We start from the raw sequence: 21,287 nt of genomic DNA, 5'->3' as shown, positions 1-21,287 counted from the left end.
AAACCAAATTTGCATAGGTGGGTTCAAATGTAGCCCCAATTGCCACTCCATTTAATTGTAAAAACAATTATTAAGCATAAAATAAGCATTTTCCAATAGTAGTTCTAATAAACACATGCACATAGTGATATTATTATTGTTTACATCAGTGTATTTGCCTAAAAAACATAAAATGTAGTCCACCTCTACAACCTGGGGGATACAGGTGTAGAGAGAAATAACATTCACCGTAAACATAATGAACTTAGGTCTAGTATGTTCTGGAACAGAAAAAATTGTATGTGATTTTAACTTGTATAAGTGTTTTATTTTGAGTTGCTTTTTATATAGATCTGATGAAGCCCTGCGAAAGTGCTCATCCTTTTGCAATAAAGAAGTGTTTTAGGACGTTTTTGGCTTTTTCTCAGCTTTGTTGGTGCGCTCACATCTTGTTTTTAAGCCACAGAGGAAAACACCCTCAATTTATCCAAAAAGCCCCAAGAATCAGCAATGTATGAAGGCAATTTCTTCACATAAGGCTTAAAAATAAAATCTAAATGCAGAGAAATACAGTTGGTAAAACTACTGGAAGTTGAAATAATAGGTCTAAAGGGGGGGGGGGGTTGTGATACTCTTATGAAGTTTGGTGATCCCAAACATAACACCTATTCTGAGACTCTCCACATACAAAAATTCAAACTTCATTATTGATTTCACCATTCATCAATAAATCATACAAAATGCTATACATGGTCACATAACTTATAGTGCTCTCAAATTTAGTGACCTTTCTATATTCTAATGGATTCATTAATACATTTAATAGCATTATTGTAGTCTTGAATGTTCATAATAACTGATTATAGTTATTTTTCTTTCCTCTAAACTGCCAGGATCCAGAATCTGTAACATAAGTTAAAAAAAAAGAGAGAAACAAAGATAAGCAAGCAAGACTGAATCCCTGAAAAGGGAACACCTGCATATTTTGTGTATCATAGTTAAAATAAAGGAAATTGTAAGTATTTGCATGACTGGTTTCAGCTTACTAAGAATTGTTATAGTGGAGTATTTCCATTAAATGAAACTTATGATAGAAATAAATTCATGAACTTGAAAGGTATTAAGTAAGTGGGTAATACATGTCAGTATTTTATTTTTGGTATACTGAAGCTCTTAAAAGGAAAAAGGGTCAGCATTAAGGGGGTTACATGATACTAATAAACAATTGTTGCAACAAGTAACATGTTAAGAAAGCAGTACAGACCAGCAGGTTTGAGAAAAAAAAATAAGCATGGCCAAAAAGCAGAGACTTTTAAAGAGGATGATAATCCTCCAGTAGCTACTGCACCCCAGCCCCATATGTAGAAGTATGTGTGGCCCCTGTACAAGATTCTGCTGTTTCTCATATCTCTGCATTTTTGAACACATGTTCAGCATGGTACTGTTACATCTGGCCTTAGTACTCCTGTTCATCTCTCATCTCTAGAACAGGCATCTGCAGTTAAAAAGTTTTTTCTTTCTTTCTTCTTCCTATAATTCTCAACAAGCTTCTTCCAACAGGAGCACTAGTAGTTAACACTCCTGTGGCTCATCACAAGCACTCACATGATAGGGTAGGACAAGAGGTTATTACCTCTGCAGAAGATTTTTTTTTTTTTGGCAACTTTAAAAAAATGGAGGGGGGGGTAATGCTGATTTGTATACTATGTCTAAATGTTTTCTAACTGAAAGGAAAAAATATATTACAACCCTACTTTGACAGATTTAAACCAACTGCTTCAGGAAGTTACTTCAAATGAAATAAGAACACAGTTATTTGAAAAGGCTAAAATAACAAATTACACTTCCACAGCAAATGCACTAATAGATAAAGGATAGCATCGGTAAATTACAAAAGTGGGTCAGGCATGTAGGCAAAATAAAGAGAAGGTCCCTGCAGAATATTTTAATTATCTTAAAGCAGTGTGATAAACATTCACAAACACCAGATCCAAATGAACAAGCTAAACCAGCTATTACAGCTGCCTTCTTGCAGGGTTTGCAAACCCTGTACAAAATCAAATGAAGCAAGTGCGTTTAGACTGCCAGGAAAAAGACAAAGTCCGCACTAAGTGCTGCAAATCACAGTACTGACTATGGTAGGGTAATAAAGCAAAAATAAGTCTTGTCCCTTTGCTGCCACTGGATCAAAAAGGACCCTATGTTAAGGTAGAAATAAATGCAAAACAAATTCTATCCATGGTGGAACTAGCAACCCTAGGTCTGTATTGAAATTTACTTCAGACAGTTAAATACCAGTATAAAAACAAAGTAAAGGCAGTTGTTGTAACAAATGCTACTGTTATGTATCCTTTTTTAAAACCTATACCCATTTCTTTAGGTCCAGTTGACAAGAAAGGCATTATTTTCTTTGAGTACAACCGAGCCAGTAAATCTTCACTGTGAGCTGGGTGGTACCATTTACTGTACACTGGAAGGGGTGTATCTAGATGTTCCAACAGAATCAGAGGGGGAAGTATTAAAATTCTCAGAAAAAGCTAAGAAAAGCCTTTTGAAGGCATATAGACAACTGAAACCTGCTGCAGTAGGTGCCTGCTAACTTATGGGTTAAACATGCTAATGAAGTAGGTATATTAAAATCTGCAAAATCTGTAAAAATAAAATTTAATCCAACTAAACCCCAAAATAAAATTCCACAGTATCCACTGAAATCAGAAGCACAACAGGAAATCAAACCTGTAATTCAGTCTTTGATAATACAATAAATAAATAGTGCCAGCTAAAAGTCTTTGTAATACTCCTAGTCTCCCTGTAAAAATAAAAATAAAAAAAAAATACTTACAGGTTTGTGCAAGATCTGAGGGCTGTAAACAATGCAGTATTACCAACTTTTCTGTGGTTCCAAAACCAGCAACAATACTTTACTGCATACCATTTACAGCAAAATATTTTTCTGTAACAGATTTCTGTTCAGCGTTCTTTTCTCTAACTATCCATTCTGAAAATCAGTTTCTGTTTGCTTTGACTTATATGGGACAGTAGTATACATGGACATGGCTGCCACAAGGATGTACTGAATCTCTTTCATTATTCTTTTTCCCTCAAATTCTAAAAAAAAAAAAAAAAAGAAAAAAAAAAATATTTAAAGGATGTGACATTTCCAGGTGGGTCGGTGTTAGTGCAATATGTAAATAATTTACTACTAACATCTGATTCTTTTCAGCAGTGTTAACAGGATACACTGCACCTTTTGACTATCCTTACAGGAAAAGGACAGAAAATGTCAACAAAAAAAAAAAATACAGCTATGGTTACCTCAGTTATGTTATCTTAGTCATTTAATATCTCAGAGTAGGATCTTACAGTAGCTATCTATCACTCTGAAGCATCTTTATTACTTAAAATGAAACTCAACCCCTCCTGACTGCACGTCTAACTAAATATGAATGTGCACTTTTTCTTTTCCTGATCCATTTGTTTCATTGATATGCTGTTCTGTTTTAAATCCTGCATCTTTGTTATCTATTGCTGAGGATGGTAAAGAGCATGATTGTGTGTATGACTAATAATCTGCTTTCTTCTAGAAAGGACTTAAAGGACACACCCATACACAACTCCAGGCTAAATTTATGGATGATCCTGATCAGATTTCATCAAAAAAAATAATGTGTTTTAACAAAAAATAGTGTTTTTTTTCTGTTAAAAATTTTCATTGAGTGACCATCAAAAGGGCATAGATAATTTGGCATATTATGCCACCAAGCACATTATAGAATTTTAATATTTCATATGTATTGTTATTGTAAAACTCTAATAATGATGACGTATTTGATTTTGATAAAGTGTCAGTTTTCAAGTTGAACCATCATAAGGGGAAATTCAGAGGTGGCTCAAAGATGGATATATTAAATCCTCTGATGGAATGTGGTGACTTCCGAATGGCCGACTGGTGACGCCTGCCTCCCTGCTACCTTACCTGGTAAGAGCACATCTTTTACTAGCCCATGCAGGTAAGGCAGCTTTATTTAGTCAAATTACCAGTTGGTATACCACTCATGTCTCCTCTTTGATACTTCAGTATGTTAATAGCTGTGTGATTGTTTAGAATACAATGTCAGCTACCACCACTTTGGGGACCATTTGTTAATATACAGATGGACTTTGTCCAGATGACTAAAGTGCATAATTTACAATAATGTTCTATTAGTAATCTGTATGTTTTGTAAAAGCTCACCCATGTCGTAAAGCAGATTCTGTAATTTTGGTGTACTTGTACTATCAACAATTACCTGACCATGGAGCTATGAAAATTTTTTTAAGCTGAGTCTTCACTGTCCCAACCATCCACAATCATCTGGACTAGTAGAGAGGATTATAGGACCCTTTAAAAAAAATCTCAAAGTTTTGTACTAAACAAAATTTAAATGGTCAGAGGCACTTTGAATTCTACAAGGAAACTGAGATCCTATGAGATATTAATGGGAAGACCCATAACCCTTTCAGCTGTTCCCCTGTGTCAAATGAAAACATCAACTCTAATGGCTAATAAAAAGAAAATATTAATTTCTTACAGCAGTATCTCTTCTTCCACCACCTGACCAGTCCTGCCACCAACTGTAGCCGGGTGACTGGGTTTATGTGAAGCCTTCCAAAAAAAAAAAAAAAAGAACTGTTAGAGCCTGAGATAAAAAGCCCTTTATCTTGTAAACCAGCCACAAAGACTCAAGGGCTTTGGAAAGAAGATAGGTTACTTGACCATTGTCCCTGCAAATGGGTTCTCTCTCTCAGTCCCCCACTTGCTGAATCTTTGGCCTCTGGCCACATTTGCAGTGGAGAAACCAGCCACAAGGACTCAAGGGCTTTGGAAAGAAGATAGGTTACTTGACTACTGTCACTCCGAATGGGTTCTCTCTCAGTCCCCCACTTGCTGAATCCTTGGCCATTAGCCGCATCTGCAGTGGAAAAACCAGCCACAAGGACTCAAGGGCTTTTTAAAGAAGATAGGTTACTTGACCACTGTCCCTGTGAACATGTTCTCTCTCAGACACCCATTTGCTGAATCCTTGACCATTGGCCACATCTACAGTGGAGAAACTGGCCACAAGGATTCAAGGGCTTTGGAAAGAAGATAGGTTACTTGACCACTGTCCCTGCGAATGAGTTCTCTCTCAGTCCCCCACTTGCTGAATCCTTGGCCATTGGCCACATCTGCAGTGGAGAAACCAGCCACAAGGGCTCAAGGGCTTTGGAAAAAAGATAGGTTACTGTACGTGTCTAGCTATGTTTCCCTCTTAGCCTGGTACTGTAGAAAGTACCTGGTTTAAAGCAGAAATAACTGGCTCTACCCATGGCTAGGGACGGTGGCTGCACCCCCATCCCCATCTGCTGTAAATACATTCCCCAGTCAACTTTTCCTTTTCAGTTATCAGTAAACCAAGATAAAGCTCTAGGCGAAAAAAGGTTACCCAGTAGATACACTGGAATTACCCACTTGTAAAATAGAGGCAAAAAGGTACTTAAACTGCCACTTTTTGTCTGCTTCAAACTAGGCATCTACCCAGAAAGGACACAGCTGAAATCAGGTCTATAGATTGTTTTTCCCTACTAGATTCCAATAACTCCTAACAATTTGGCTATTTAGACACTTACCCTGCAATCTTTAGTCTGTGGGGGTTCTATGAACTCAGGTCTATAGGTTGCTGTTTGCAGCATTTGCTACTCATTTTCTCCTGAGCATGATCTTCTACAAGAACTAACTACTTCACTTTACCTGTAACCACTCCCACCCCCCTCTCCAATATTGTTCTAGCAAAGTTTTTTTTAAACCCCTGGAGCCATCTTGGCTTACTCACAGCAGCTGCCAATTCCCTTCAGCTTGTGGTGTTTCTCATTGTAAGTGTTTTAGCTTTATTTTTCACATTGCAGCTAAGGTCTCTACAAACTCAATTGTTCTATTGCTTTGTTACTCTCAGCATGGTTACTATTGCAGAACTGGTTTCTTATTTATAAAGGTTGCAGGCAAAGTGTTAAAATGTATCATTTTCCAGTCTGACTTGGTGCTTAATGTGCTTAGTGCTGCTAGCACCTACAGATGCTATAGTATCAAACTGGGTTGCTACTCCTCATCACTTTTGTTTAGTAAATATGTTTTAGTTAAAATAGATGCTAAGCAGTGTGACTGTGTGTTATAAGTTAAATACAGAACACCATATTACGGCTAAAGTCCTGTTTTACTGCCAAGTCAGAGTGATCCTTAGTTGTTTTAACTTCTGTACCATGAGAAATATTATAGCAATGTAGATATGTAAATGTCTGTGTTGCGATATTTAAGTACTGTTGTATATAATTATTGACAGTTTACTACTGCTATATCTGTGATAGAACTGACTCTTTAAATTCATGGGCTACCTAAATTATCTGGCATATATCACTAAGTAAGGTGTTTTTTTATGTCAAGGGCTTCATATGCGAATGAATAACAGTTGCCTGAGCCTTTTTTACTAAACACCTTGTACCTGTGTAAATAGTGTAATGTGCTGCTATTCTTAAACCCAATACCCTTCCTGCCTGGGTGATAATTAATTATTTCACTTACTTTTTACAGCACTTCTTTCTCATTCTCCTTTCAGAGACTTTAACGTAATAATTGTTTTTGTCTCTTTTCATTTAATGACTACTGTCCCTGTGAACAGGTTCTCTCATAGTCCCTCTCTTGCTGAATCCTTGGCCACTGGCCACATCTGCAGTGGAGAAACCGGCCATAAGGACTCAAGGGCTTTGGAAAGAAGATAGGTTACTGTAGGTGTCTAGCTATGTTTCTCTCTTAGCCTGCTACTGTAGAAAGTACCTGGTCTAAAGCAGAAATGACTGGCTCTACCCACGGCTAGGGACAGCGGCTGCACCCCCCCACCCCATCTGCTGTAAATACATTCCCTAATTAACTTTTTCTTTTTAGTTATCAGTAAACAAAGATAAAGCTCTAGGCAAAAAAGGTAACCTAGTAGATACACTGGAATTGCCCACTTGTAAAATAGAGGCAAAAAGGTACTTAAACTGTCACTTTTTGTCTGCTTCAAACTATGTATCTACCCAGAAAGGACACAGCTGAAATCAGGTCTCCAGATTGTTTTTCCTTACTAGATTGTAATAACTCCTAACAATTTGGCTATTTAGACACTTACTCTGCAATCTTTAGCCTGGGGGGAGGGGGGTTCTAGCCCACTCCGTTCACTACATTCACTTTGCTCCCCTCCCTGCCCCCTATTCCCACCCACCCCCAGTAACTCTACATTTATTCTTAGTCTTAACCCCACCCCTAATTGCCAGCAATTAGGCTACACCACTACACACCCCTCCCCCTATACCCAACACAATCATGCTACTACCTAATATAATAACAATCCTAACCTGCGTAGTTCTAGCTCACATTACATCCTACCAAGGCTTCACAGTCACATGCCCCAACAACTTCCACTGTACTCTCTCAATACCCTCCCTCAAACATTTACACTATAACTACACAACCCCTGTCAAAAAAACACCCTCCCAATACACACACTCCATTACCAAACACCTAACACACTCAAAAACAAAATATCCCTAAGATACCAAAAGCAATTTACTATGTATATAAAACATATCCTAATAAACACCCTCTATAAACTAACCCTCACTGGAGACATCCATCCAAACCCTGGTCCTCCCAAATCCAACCCAAACACAAACCCTAGTCCAAGCAACTCCCCCCCCACAATTCAACTCCTAGCCAACAAGAAAACAACAGACCTACTTATAATGTCCCCAAACATCAGAAGCATATGCAATAAAGTCCAAGAGCTGCATGCCAGCATAAGCATATATTCCCCAGATATTCTCTTCCTAACTGAATCCTGGCTCAAACCTCACATCAAAAGTGAGTAAATACTTCCACCTGAATACAGCATCCTTCGCATGGACAGATTGTCCAAAAAAGGAGGTGGTGTAGCATTGATATTTAAACACCACCTCAATATTCAACTTCTGAACTCATCTGCCACTCACCACAACAATGAAGAAATCCTTTAGGGCAATCTCAAACTAAACCCAAACAAAACAGTCAATATCATAGGATGCTATTTCCCACCAGGATAAAATATCACACCCCTAGAAAATCTCCTGAGTTGGACTACACTATTTCTACCCCAGGAAACTATCATTATCGGTGACTTTAACATCAACTGGCTATCCTGTAATAACAGTCTCTCAACCATTCACATTAATCTCCATGGGTTCACTCAACTCATTCAATCCCCTACCCAAATCAAAAAAAACCCTAACAATAATACCTTACATGACTGGATCCTAGTCAACAAAGCCCCTCACTCTTACCTAGCTGGCTGCTTACCTGACAGTCTTAGTGACCACTCCCCCACTTTCCTAATTTGGCACCACACAAACAGTCTGAAGACCATTATCCACAGGCATATATGGAACAAGTCCAACTTCAACCCCAACTCCTTCATCTCCTCCCTGCAAAAAATTAACTAGTCACCACTAAAATACCTCAACCTAGATGAGGCTGTCCACTTCTTCAACAGTACCTTCCTCTCCATCCTAAACACCCATACTCCTGTAAGAAATGCCAAAGTCAGATCCAGGCATGCCCCATGGTTACAAAAGACCACCAGAACCCTAATGAAATCCAGAGATAAGGCCTGGGAGCAATGGCGACTAACAAAAAATAACTCAGATATCATTCCTTGAACTGCGCAATAAAGTAAAAAAGCATATAAAATTAGACAAATCCCTCTACTATAAATCCACCCTAAACTCTACCGACCACATCCCTAAGCAATTCTGGTCCACTATTAACAATATCCTCCACCCAGAGAAGGTTGATACCCCCAGCTGTCAATACCACCTCCTCCAGCAGTATTGCTGAATCCTTCAACAAACACTTCACTGAAACTATAACATCTCTAAACAAACAACACTTCCCTACAACAGCCCCCAACTCCTAACCCTAAACCCCCACTCCTCTTTTCTTCTTCACTTCAGTGCCTATCTCCAACATAAAAAGATTATTGTCAAAACTTAAACCCACCAAACTCGCAGCTGACAACCTCCCCACTGAATACTTGAAAACTGCACCTGATACATTAGCCTACCCAATTTAAATTCTAATCAACTATTCTATAACAGAAGGCTATGTTCCCTCGATATGGAAAATATCCCACATCATTCCCCTCCACAAAGGTACCCCCTCCATTGACCTCTCCAATTACCACCCCATTGCTGTCCTCACCCCTCTCTCCAAGATACTTGAAAAATGTATCAACACCCAGGTCTCCAACTACCTCCTAGCTAATAATCTCCTCTCCAAAACCAAACATGGGTTCAGGCCATATCACAGCATTATCTTTGTTCTGCTCTCCTTCACCAACACTATACTTCATCACAAAAACAATGGTCTCTTCTCTACTGCCGTATTTCTAGAACTCTCAAAGGCCTTTGACATGGTATCTCATGAGCTACTACTCTCTACTCTCCCCACCCTCTCCTTCTGACAACCAGCCTGCAACTGATTCCACAGCTATCTAAACATATGCCAGCAATCAGTAATCTGGAAAGATAACACATCACCTCACCTCCCAGTTACTCTCGGAGGTCCCCAAGGGTCTATCATTGGCCCACTGCTATTCTCACTTTTTACTAACAACGTACATACTGCCACCTCACAAGCATCTCTTACACAATATGCAGATGACTCAACTCTCATCTGATCTGCCCCCACTCTACCAGAACTACAACAAATCACACAGGAATCATTCTCTTCTGTGGAAAACTGGCTATCCAATGCTCAGCTCCTACTTAACCCAAGTAAGACAAAACTTCTCCTGTTCCAACCTTCCAAAGCCACCCAAAACACCCCCACTTCAACATTCTTGCCAAAGACAATACCATCATCTCTCCATCAGAACACACAAAATTACTTGGTGTGGAAATACACAACAAATGTAGATTTGACACCCACATATCTCTCACAATAAAAAAACTTCACAAGAAACTTGGTGCATTATATCAAAGCCACCAATTCCTAACCAAGGCGGCTAGAATCTCCATAGCCAATTCCCAGCTAATCTCCACCCTACTCTATGCATCCTCCATACTTACCAACCTTAAGGCAGACAGACCTACACAAGCTAGATGCTTGTTACAACAAAATTGCTAAATTTGCTACTGGAACCTCCTACCACAGCCATCATTGTATCTCCCTTAAAGAACTAAACTGGCTAGAACTCCCACAACTCCTTCACTTTAATCAACTAATCCTCAATCATAAACTTTTTAACCACCCCCTTAATATCCCTTCCCTTCAAACCCTTCTCCAACCCTATCACCCTACTAGGCCCCTAAGATCAAGCAACACAAATCAACTCACTGTTATCAAACCCAAAAACTCAGCAGGAGAAGCCATATTTTTATGTACCATATCTAAACTTTGGAACAATCTTCCACCCTCTATAACTACTCTACCTTCCAGCAGCCTTTTCAAGACTGCACTCAAATTTCACTTAAATTTGCACTGGCTTTGTCCTTGTTTTAATCCAGGCTAACACCCCTCCCTTACCCCCCACCTAGACTCTTAACCCAACTATACTACCACCACTACTAACCACAGTCAGAAATAGCAAGTTGTCTTTACATACATTAACATCTTGTCTGACTTTGTTACTAATATTATAAATGACAAGAAACTTGCAACATGTTCTGTATATACTGTTGATAATCAATATCTTGTTATTGTATTAAAGCCAACAACCTGTAATGTTGTTTACTATTGCTGCAACTTTGTATCTCTATCATGTATATGATGTGGAGATTTTCTCCCTGAGCATCTGCTGAAAAAGACCTGCATCCAGTCGAATTTCCCGGTAAACAAATGTAAATAAATAAATAAATAAAGTAATCCTCACCACCCTGACTGTGGTCCACTGTGCAAGACAACCAACCTGAATTCACTCATCCCACTGTAAGAAGACCTGTCATGTGTGCCAGACAAATCATCATTGCTGGTGAAAGAAGATCGAAGTGTGAAGGATGAATCATCTGCCCAATGAAAAGTACAAGGAGAAAACTCAACTAAAACAGCACCTCATAATGAATCCCATGACAACAGGTACTTTTGCTCTGTTTTTGTTGCTGTTTCCTTTAATAACCTGGTCGAGAGAAAATAGTTTCTGTTGGTTCTTCGACAGTACACTGGGGACTTAAATGTGCTAAACTGTTCTGTATGTTCACATATACCTCAACATTCTAAAGCAGGGATTCCCATGATTCCAATTCCTTCGTCACAGATAATGTTTGAGAAAGAACTTAATGACACTAATCTAACCTGGTGTAATCTGACTAATTTTTAAAGGTTGTTTCTCTTCAGCTTGCCACCAGAAATCGTGGACACACATGTTATGCCAGAAATGGGACTGTGCCAGTACAAATCAGCAAATATAATGACACTAGACATGAAAGTGTGTTGTACTTTTTACAGTCAAGAAGCTATGACTGGGTGCATAGCATGGGCATGATAGAGGATCATTACATTTGTGGTGATCATGCATACCCCTGGTTACCCACAAACTGGTCAGAGTGTTGTTTTGTGGTCTATATTACTTCTGCTTACTGTAGTGCTGAGTGTTTCACAACTGCATTCTAATATTAAGCTGTAAAGTGTATTAACAGATGACTGAAGGTAAAGAAAGTGCTGAAGGGGTTAAGGGATGTTACAAAGACTGGTTTCTGAAAGCAATAAAGAACACACTGTATGTAAGCTCTGACCTTCCCAGGCTGGGATGGGTAGTTACAAGGAATGTTGGGGAGTTAGAATGTTACTGGTACTGAAATATACAAGGTCAAGACTGATTAATAAGCCAGATGGCTTGTGTTTTTCTAAAACATTATTGTTACTAAAAAAACATGATTGTTAAGTGTTCACATGCAGCACTAATTGAGAAGCATGACAGCATGCAGAAATTCTATTGGTCAACATCAGTATTCTGCATGCATGATGAAAAGAAAAGAAGATAAAAATTGTTATTTTTTGCTGCTTGGTGAGACTGATTTTTAAACTATGAAGGCAGTCTCCCAGTGCTGACATTTGTAGATTTAAATAAAAAGAAAATGTTTTGCACATCCTGAAGAGTTATTCTTGACTCAAGACTAAAAGGTAATTAATGTTATTTATGTATATTTTAAACTGCAGTTTAACAATGTAAATATAGGTTCAGCTGCAGGCATTGATGGATGAAGATATGAAATGTATAAACATTTAAGGGAGTAGCAAAAAATATTTTTTTAAATGTTTTAAACGAATGGTTAAAATGAAGGTTTTATGTATAAAGAATTATGTAGTGAAATACTTAAACTCATATGAAAGAAGGAAGACGGAAGAAATTTAAAAAAGCTGGAGACTGATAGCATTGAATAATAACGATTATAAGATCATTCTGAAAATAATAATAAAACAATTTGAAACTAAAATGGAAAATATTATGGAAGATAGCATATATATTATGAAGGGGAAGGGTTGTCAAGAATTATCAGTGATAGAGAAATTTTGGATGATATTATGAACACAAAGGAAGAAGCAAAAATCATGATAGGAGACCTTCATAAGGCATTTGACACAACTGGACACAAAATCTTAATGGTATTAATGAAACAATAGAATATAAGTGAGAATTTTAGAAAATTATGTGTCAGCCTATAGTGATAATAAAGTACAAATATTTGTAAATAGCTGTTTAAGAGGTACATATGAAGAAAGGTATAAGACAGGGATGTCCAATGAGTTGTATACTCTTTGTATTAGTTATGAATGTGATAGTATGTCAAATAAATTACAAAATGAAGGTGTTGACATATATAAAACCTGAAAATTCCAGTTCTGTTAACATATACAGATGGCATGATAATAATTACATAAAAAACAAAATTTGGATAAAGGAAGCAATAATATGTACAAATGAGTATCTAGTGATGATATGGATGGGTTTAAATAAAGAGAAAAGTAAAGGTTTAGGTGACGTATTAATGATCAGGAGTATATATTTTATAATGAATGAAATTTCTGTGTTAGGTATAAACTTTGGAAATAAAGATGTAAGTAAAATTCAACGGGAAAAAAACGTGGACAAAATAAAACAAACCTGTCTATTCTGGAGAACATATAAATTATCAATCAGAAAAATGGTTTATACTCATGGGAAAATAGCACACTTAGCAATTGTATTTATGTTGCCAACATTATTTGAAAAGGAATTATTGCAGATACATTTTCATTTAGATGGCTTTCTAGATTAAACCTAGTAAAAGAAGAGGTCTGTATGTAAATGAAGAAGAATGAGGTTTAGGGTTATTTAACCTAGTACTATATACTGCTTCATTGAATTTGTATGAAGCTTTACAGTGGATACATGAAAATTATGAGATATTAGTAGTAAAATTATATAAGTATGATAGATTGTGGGTGTGGTAAAATAAGTAAAAGATAGTGTATAACTGAGGAAATAAAATAAAATATTACCAAGAATAAAATATGTTTTTGGAAAATAAAAAATATATAGACAATGATAGAAAAGCATGGCATAAATCTAATGATAAATCATTACTATGTAAAAAACATGGGAAAATTTACCAGATGAAAAAAATTAAAGCTATAAAAATAAAAACCAAATGGTGTAATATGATAGTAAAGTGCCACATTTTTTTGTTGTGGAGAATGGTGGTAGAAATTATTGCCAATAAAAGGATATATGGCATAGTAGAAGAAAAGTGATAGCATATGTTTGTATAGTCAAGAAGAAGAAACTATGAAACATGTGATTTTGAAACATAAAAAAGCTATGGTGAAAATTTATGTAAAGAAAGTTTTTTGAAGATATAAAAGAAGTAGATAAAATAAACATGAATATGATTGAATACATGTATTATAAGAAAAGAAATAAACGTTAAAAGAACATATATAAAGTTGTTTTATGTTACATGGGTTATATGGAATGAAAGAATAAATCAAATTATGTTTAATGGATTTTAGCAACAATATTAAGTAAAATGAGATAGTGGTTATGGAAAAAAAGAGTGAGGACTAACAGCGATGAACATTTAGTTTGATTGTGTAAACAGATTTGTATATGTATGTATTTGTATACTTATAAATATTTGTAAATGTAAATATTTTGTAAATAGAATTTTATTATATAAATAAAGGACTCCTACTCTTTTCATTTGCTGTCATGTGATCTTTTACATCCACCTGCACTACTACCAATTCAAGTTGATGGCATTTCACTTTAACTTCTCAGAAGGACAATATCAGAGTGCATGATGGTTATGAAGAAAAGTAGAGCTGTTTCAATACCACATGCAGACCCCTTTAAATGTTAAAAAAAGTTGTTTCATTCCTTTGTTTCAGTGCGTGAACAAGAACATATTTTCTAGTAGTTTGTATAGGGATGGTAATACAGCAAACAGATTAAAGTATGCAATCACCAGGAAACCATGTTGCCAAAGCGGGTAGTGAGATTATAGCTAAGGACATTCTGTACTGGGCCTATTGGTTAGGACTATGATATAGCAAAAGTTTGTACTGATAGATATTTTTAAGTAATTAAAAAAAATCAACTTTCTCCAATTCTGGGCTAATAGAATCTTCACTTTTTGATCTGGATCCTGTGTAAATGTCATAGGTAAAGGCGCCTTACTGGCATCGCTGGCATATTGTCTCCCTCTGTTGCAACCTCTAAAAGAAATGCATCCAACATTCAGTCCATATCAAATGCCATACATAGATTCATCACTCTCTCCAAAAACTGAACACAACTGCAAAATATAGAAAAAGTTAACTGCTTACCTGTGAAACAATGTGCTGACTTTCTACTTGCATTTCAACTATGTAAACTTATCAATAATTACACTTTCCCTCAACTAGCTTCCAGACTATTCAGAGATGCACCAACATACAACCTTAGACATCTTAACCACTCATGTCTCTCCTCCAAACCCTCCCAAACTAGGCTTTGCTGCACAGAAAATTAAGTCAGACTACCTGATGAAAGAAAAGAAGAATTAGGTTTTATCATTACATTACAGAAGACTGCAAATTAGTAATCGGATGACAGTAGAAAGCTGCAGTAACATTGATTAATTTGATGGTGTATCACTGCTGGCTGGCATCATGATACCTGAGAATGGGAAAGCCACAGGGACTGTTCTAGTGATTATTGACTGGTTAACTGCATGTAATGGGCTGGCAGAGGGACATCATCAAGCAGTAATGCCCTCTAGGGTCTGTGCTATTGTGTAAATAACATACACCCCAAGGTTTTCTGAGGCCCAGTGCTTGGATGGCATTACTGTTCCTATTGTTCTTTTTTAAATTACTACATTTTTTTATATCTTTGATATAAAATAGTTCCTCTGCCTAATGTTTTAAACTTGCTGCATTATATGTAATTATTTTAGGAAGTATTTTACATCCCAAATATAAGTTATGTAGTTATTTATTGTCCACACACACACACACACACACACACACACACACACACACACACACACACACACACACACACACACACACACACCACTCAATGATTGTTTTTTGTTTTTTTTTTAATATGAAAACACACCTTGAGATGTCTCTTTGTATGCTAATGAATGAAAAAAAAAAATCAAGACATTGCAGCTCTTCCCTCCCACCTCCCTCAGAATTAATGTCAGTGATTTTGCTGCTTCATGCTGACCTCTTATTTTTTAATGAAATCACTGAGAATTAAAGTCTGTTAGTATTTCCAGACATTAAGAGTTTCATAACTGAACATTTTATGAATCCATACTGAGGGACTACCTGTTGCAGTCGGTGGTGCTGCTCTCTCTCTCTCTCTCTCTCTCTCTCATTCACTCTCTCTTTATGCTATCACGCATGCATTTCACCACACTTGAGCACGCGCGCACGCACACACACACACACACACACACACACACACACACACACACACACACACACACACACATACACACATACACACACGCACACACACACACACACACACACACACACACACACACACACACACACACACCATTTTCTTTTTTTTTTCTTTTTTTCTTTTAATATTCTATTTCTAAACAGCAAAGTGTTTAGCAAGCATAAAAATGGCAGCCATTTTTTTAATGTCCATTTTCACAGCAGCTTAATATGCTGTCATTAAGTGGCAGACTTCTTTTTCAGTGGTCATTATCTGTAAATTAAATCCTGCTGGATAAGTCATTAATCAATGACGGTGGTGATGTACAGGTCACCCATTCTCTAAGTCAAGCTAATGAATTTTTCCATGTCTTCACTTTTTGTTATGTTGCATCAGAATTATTTGGTATCATTTTTAATAAGCATACTATGGGGAGGTGAAATGCCCTCTTTTTGTTGCAGGATATTTTTATCTTTATTTTGTTACAGAGTTGTTTACATAAAAGATGCAATAGCTTTGCTGTTATGATACTGGTTTCAAGTCCTGACCTGGTGGGTCATAAGTGTTTTGATTTCTATTGGCAACCAAGGAAGAGTTTTCACACCATTTTTTTTTTTTTTTTTGGAAAGGTGTCAATGCCCAATAAATATGTAGGTAGGTGTCAATGAAGAACCATACCGCAAAATGAATGTCCAAAATCAAGGTTCTTTCAAGTTCAGGTAGTATATTTGATGAATTTATAAAGCATTTACATGGGCTTAATATATTTCATTTTTCAGGAGTAAGAACAATGGTTGAGTTTTGGTGAACATATTTTATTCTAAGACTCACAGACCAGGTAATGCTGACTGAGAACATCAGATATTGATATTGTGTTGTCAGGACTTGATGCAAATATCCACCAAAGGGTACTACCCGTACTGTATGTTTTATTTATTCCTTTTTAATGGGTAATGAGCTGACTGATGCTGAAAAGTGGTAATAAAGGATATGTCTTCATGCAGAATCTGTTTACAATCAGTACTGAACTCTTCCATTATTACCATGTTATTAAGCAACAATCCATGACTGTGTGGGGGATACCAGGATTTATGCATGGCTGATATGGTTTGATCCAAAATGCTTTTATAAAGTTAACCATTGCATATATTTCCATACTAACAAGCTACAACTACTACAGACCAGGAGCATCAGAGCGTTCATACAGGAAAAATCTAAAAAAAAAAGAAGTAATAGCAGTAAGATTCTGAATCAGATGTGTGTGTGTGTGTGTGTGTGTGTGTGTGTGTGTGTGTGTGTGTGTGTGTGTGTGTGTGTGTATATACGCACGCATACATATGCGTGTTATTATGTGTGTGTGTGTGTATGTGTGTGTGTGTGCGCTCGTGTGTGTGTGTGTTTATGCCAGAAATCTTACATACCCCGGTATCATTGCAACTTTTGAGTATGAAGGCATTACATACATTACATACTAGTTATCTTTATTTATTGACCAATATTATTCTGTACTGCTGCAAACATCTTAATAAAATGATAGAGCATCTTTTTTAAGGACAAGGCAGGCCTTTCACATTATTTTTAGTGTAATATCATTACTTAGCATTGTGTCAGTGATAAAACATTTTACAGTTAGAACATAATGTCTAGAACATCTGCAGTGGAAGATGCAAAATATTGGAAAGCTGTGAAGCAGCAAGTACACTTTATTTTTTTCCTACCTGACGTATATCAATGCGGTAACTTGAAACTGGGTCCACGGCATTAGGCTCCATCTGGGTCCACTGTAGTGTGTAAGAGTAGTTTTTGAATGTCTTGTCACTCTTGATGGGATTGGGCGTGTCATAGTAAAACTCTGGCTGGTATGCTTTACCTGTTGGGAAAAAAAAGTGAGAAATAAGCCAAAGGGAAAGAAACGTGAATGAAAACATGAGTGGCAAGTGATAGGTGGACATATTAAAATAACAATAATGGAGGAAATATCAAAGGAATACAAAGCTGATAAGATAAAAACATAATATGCAGCTGTAGGCTAGTGAGACAAGTAAGACAGGATGAGATAACTTACCTACCAGCAAGCAGGAAGAAACAACAGAATAGAAAAAAATAAGCAATAAAGCGCTGGAGAAAAACAAACTATACTTTTGGAGGAAATGAGAGAGAACAAATAAAGAAGCAAATGCAGCAAAAAAAAAGTGCACCTAGAAACAGGGACAAAGTCAAAGAAAATAGTGGGGCAATATAGTTCTCTTCCTCTGCTGTATTAAGATATATCAGCAGTAAATTAAAGCAGAGCAATGACACATTTGAATAATTCATCAATAAGAAATCTTAAGTGTATTTAGGGAGCAATGACTGTTTCCCTCTTTCCTCTGGCCTTATCTGGGGCTCTCATTCCAACATAGTTATTTGTTGCTCCTGTGTACCTTAGGAGTTAACAAGTTGCTTGCCCTAACTCATATTTGCTTCTGAAAGTGCTACTTGTGACAAATGCTGCACTAGAACATAACACATTTCAGTCCTCACGACTGCAGCACAAACCTGACTTCACTGATTGATTCTGCAGCATTTTCCTGTGGCCATGTTCAATACATTGCTATTTCCTAACTACACAGACTACATTGTCGCACCTCTAAGCTCTGGATTACCCACCTCCTAGCCAATATCCTGAGTAAATCCATTAGTGGAAGCCAGCAATCTGGTGCCAATTTTAAGATTTTTCATTACTGTTCTCCCGGTTCACACCAAGTCCCATACACTGTGTGCATGCCTCGTGAGTTAAATTGGTTTAATTGTATTCTTTATGAGCTGACTTTCCCATCCAACTACTATACTGATGCGTAATTATCCAGTTAGCTCTGCCACATCTTAGATTTATTACTCATGTTCTGAAGCTTGTATTTAGTTGTACATTATATTATTACCTGCTGCACTGCTACTTAATTCTCCAGCCTACTTGTTTAAGATATATTTATCTTAGTATCGTTAAAGAGTAGAAGCTGATTGTACTTGAATTAGAATTTAATGAAGTAGAAAAGCTAACAATTATTAATCTGATCTAACTCTGGTGCAGCCATGCTCCGGAGATATAACACCAGCATTTTGGGTGGATCCAGGCATTTTTTTCACTAGAGATTGTACTGAATGATGAAATAAATTGTATGACTGCATTCTTGCTATAAGCAAAGCAAAACAAGCATTTTAATGTTTTATTATAAAATGTTGGTTAAAGGCTGAAATGATTAATTAAGTGCTGTAACGATAACATGGTAACCTGTTAAGTTAAAGAAAGAAATGAATTTGAATGCTAGCATTTCCTACTGTAATGAATTCAACACATGCATGTTTAACTGTGTCTCTGTAGAGTTATAGAAAGAAAAATGGAATTGAACCTCTTAACAATTACTGTATTGTATGTGTAAGGAACTCAATCATGCATTTTTATTCAGCAATATAGTTACACATGGCCCATCTCAGCCTGTAGCCTAGACAATACTCAGATACCCATGTAGCTGAATATTTCTATAAAAGATTGTCCTTTCTTCCTCTGCATAATGTATTTGTAAAAACACTTTTTTTTATTCAAGCATTCTCCTTCTCAAATGCCACCCATTCCTTACAGCCTGGAGATTGCCCCCTTTAACAATTTTCCTTCTCTCCAGGGCCGTTTGTACCTTTCTGAAGTCCTCCTCACCACCTGCACTCAACTCCAAACCATAAGGAAACAGACCCAGGGTAATGTGACCCATCTCAGGAGACTTCTTTGATTCAAACTATATATGATTTTGGCCTCTGCTAAGGTCTTTCCCTCCCCACCTTTCCCTCTTTCCTCTGGCCTAATTTGGGACTCTTATTCCAACATAGTTATTTGTTTCTGTTCTGTACACTAGGGGTTATCAAATGGCTTGCCCTAACACATATTTCCTTCTAAAAGTGCTACTTGTAACAAACGCTGCACTAGAAACATAATAAATTTCAGTCCTCGCAATTGTAGCACTAACCTGACTTTATTGACTCATTCTGCAGCATTTCCCTGTGGCCAGGTTCAACCCACTCCATTCAGCCTCACTCCACTTGGGCTCACTCCACTACCATACCATGCCCCCAAACCCCACCAACCTCCACTATCCCTACATTTAAGTACCAGTATCTCCACTCCCTATTTTCATTTCCACCAAAACTTCCTTTTTCCCTCCAAATTTCCCAACACATCCCCCTTTTTCTATTGTTAATTAAACTCTTTCTACATCCATTTTCCCCGCCTTCCTAGCTCACTAATCCTTACACACTAACTAAAAAGGCCTCCAATAACACCACACTACCTTCAACACTAACTGAATATCATATCATTACTTTCAAACCTATGTAACACTACTCTTCATCTGCCACTCACTCACATACACCTTCCACCCCATCTCATACCATCTAACAATGCAGACTCCCAGAACACACTTTCTGATATTATCATTTCTCTCTATACTCCTCTGTTCTCTAATACATCTCACAGCCCTAAACCCCATCTCCTTCTCACCTCATTATTCCACCACCTCCACATCACTTCCTACAAATCTTACTAGCTATACCTACATACCTCCTACCCTCTATCTAACAACACCTCTCTTCCTATACAAACTAAAAATCACCTTTCTCATAAATAAGATCCTTATAACTCCTACAGGCCACAATATCAAATGCTCTGAACAACACATCACCAAATCTCCCACAAAACCAGTGGCACTATCTTATATACTTACTTTCACAATCCTGCCTTTATGAGGAGACATACACCCCAACTCAGGCCCCACCCCAAGTAATACATCCATGCATCCAACTGAAACTAACTCCCAAAAATCCATTTACATGGTAACTATAAACATGTAAAGTATTTGCAACAAAATCTCCAACCTACATGCATGGATCACCCATAATCCACCTGACATCATTGCCATTACCGAGACCTGGTTAAAACCTTACATTAAGGACTCTGAAATTCTACCTCCTAGCATTCAAACTATTAAATATGACAGGCCCAACAAGAAAGGAAGAGGTGTAGCAATGATTTTCCCTAACTCATTCAACATAGTGCCTTACACAAATCCCATTCCACAATTCAACAATGCCAAATTAACTATCACCCTCCTAAAGCTTAACAACCACAAAACTGTCTGTATCATTGCCCTCTACATACCCCCTTGAAACAATATCCCTCTACTGGAAAATTCTTGCCTGGATCTCCACTAACATTAAAAACAAATCTATTATCCTTGGTGATGTAAATATCAACTGGCTAAACTTAAACTCTAACTCCCA

At 37.1% G+C, this 21,287-nt stretch overlaps 1 protein-coding gene across 1 annotated transcript in view; it reads right to left on the bottom strand.

Annotated features, from left to right (window-relative positions):
- The window catches only part of MDGA1 (MAM domain containing glycosylphosphatidylinositol anchor 1), a 3,256,518-nt gene that overhangs the window by 1,113,950 nt on the left and 2,121,281 nt on the right, over positions 1-21,287 (bottom strand). Inside the window, exon 10 of the mRNA XM_044060326.1 lies at positions 17,699-17,850. Coding sequence (XP_043916261.1) covers positions 17,699-17,850 — 152 coding nt within the window. The remainder of the gene's footprint in view (positions 1-17,698; positions 17,851-21,287) is intronic.

The sequence above is a fragment of the Protopterus annectens genome, chromosome 1.part0, assembly GCF_019279795.1.
Source record: "Protopterus annectens isolate FY-2018-M chromosome 1.part0, PAN1.0, whole genome shotgun sequence".
In the NCBI taxonomy this organism is placed as follows: Eukaryota; Metazoa; Chordata; order Ceratodontiformes; family Protopteridae; genus Protopterus; species Protopterus annectens.
The sequence above is the reverse complement of the archived record's forward strand: the minus strand, read 5'-3'. Positions and strand labels throughout refer to the sequence as shown.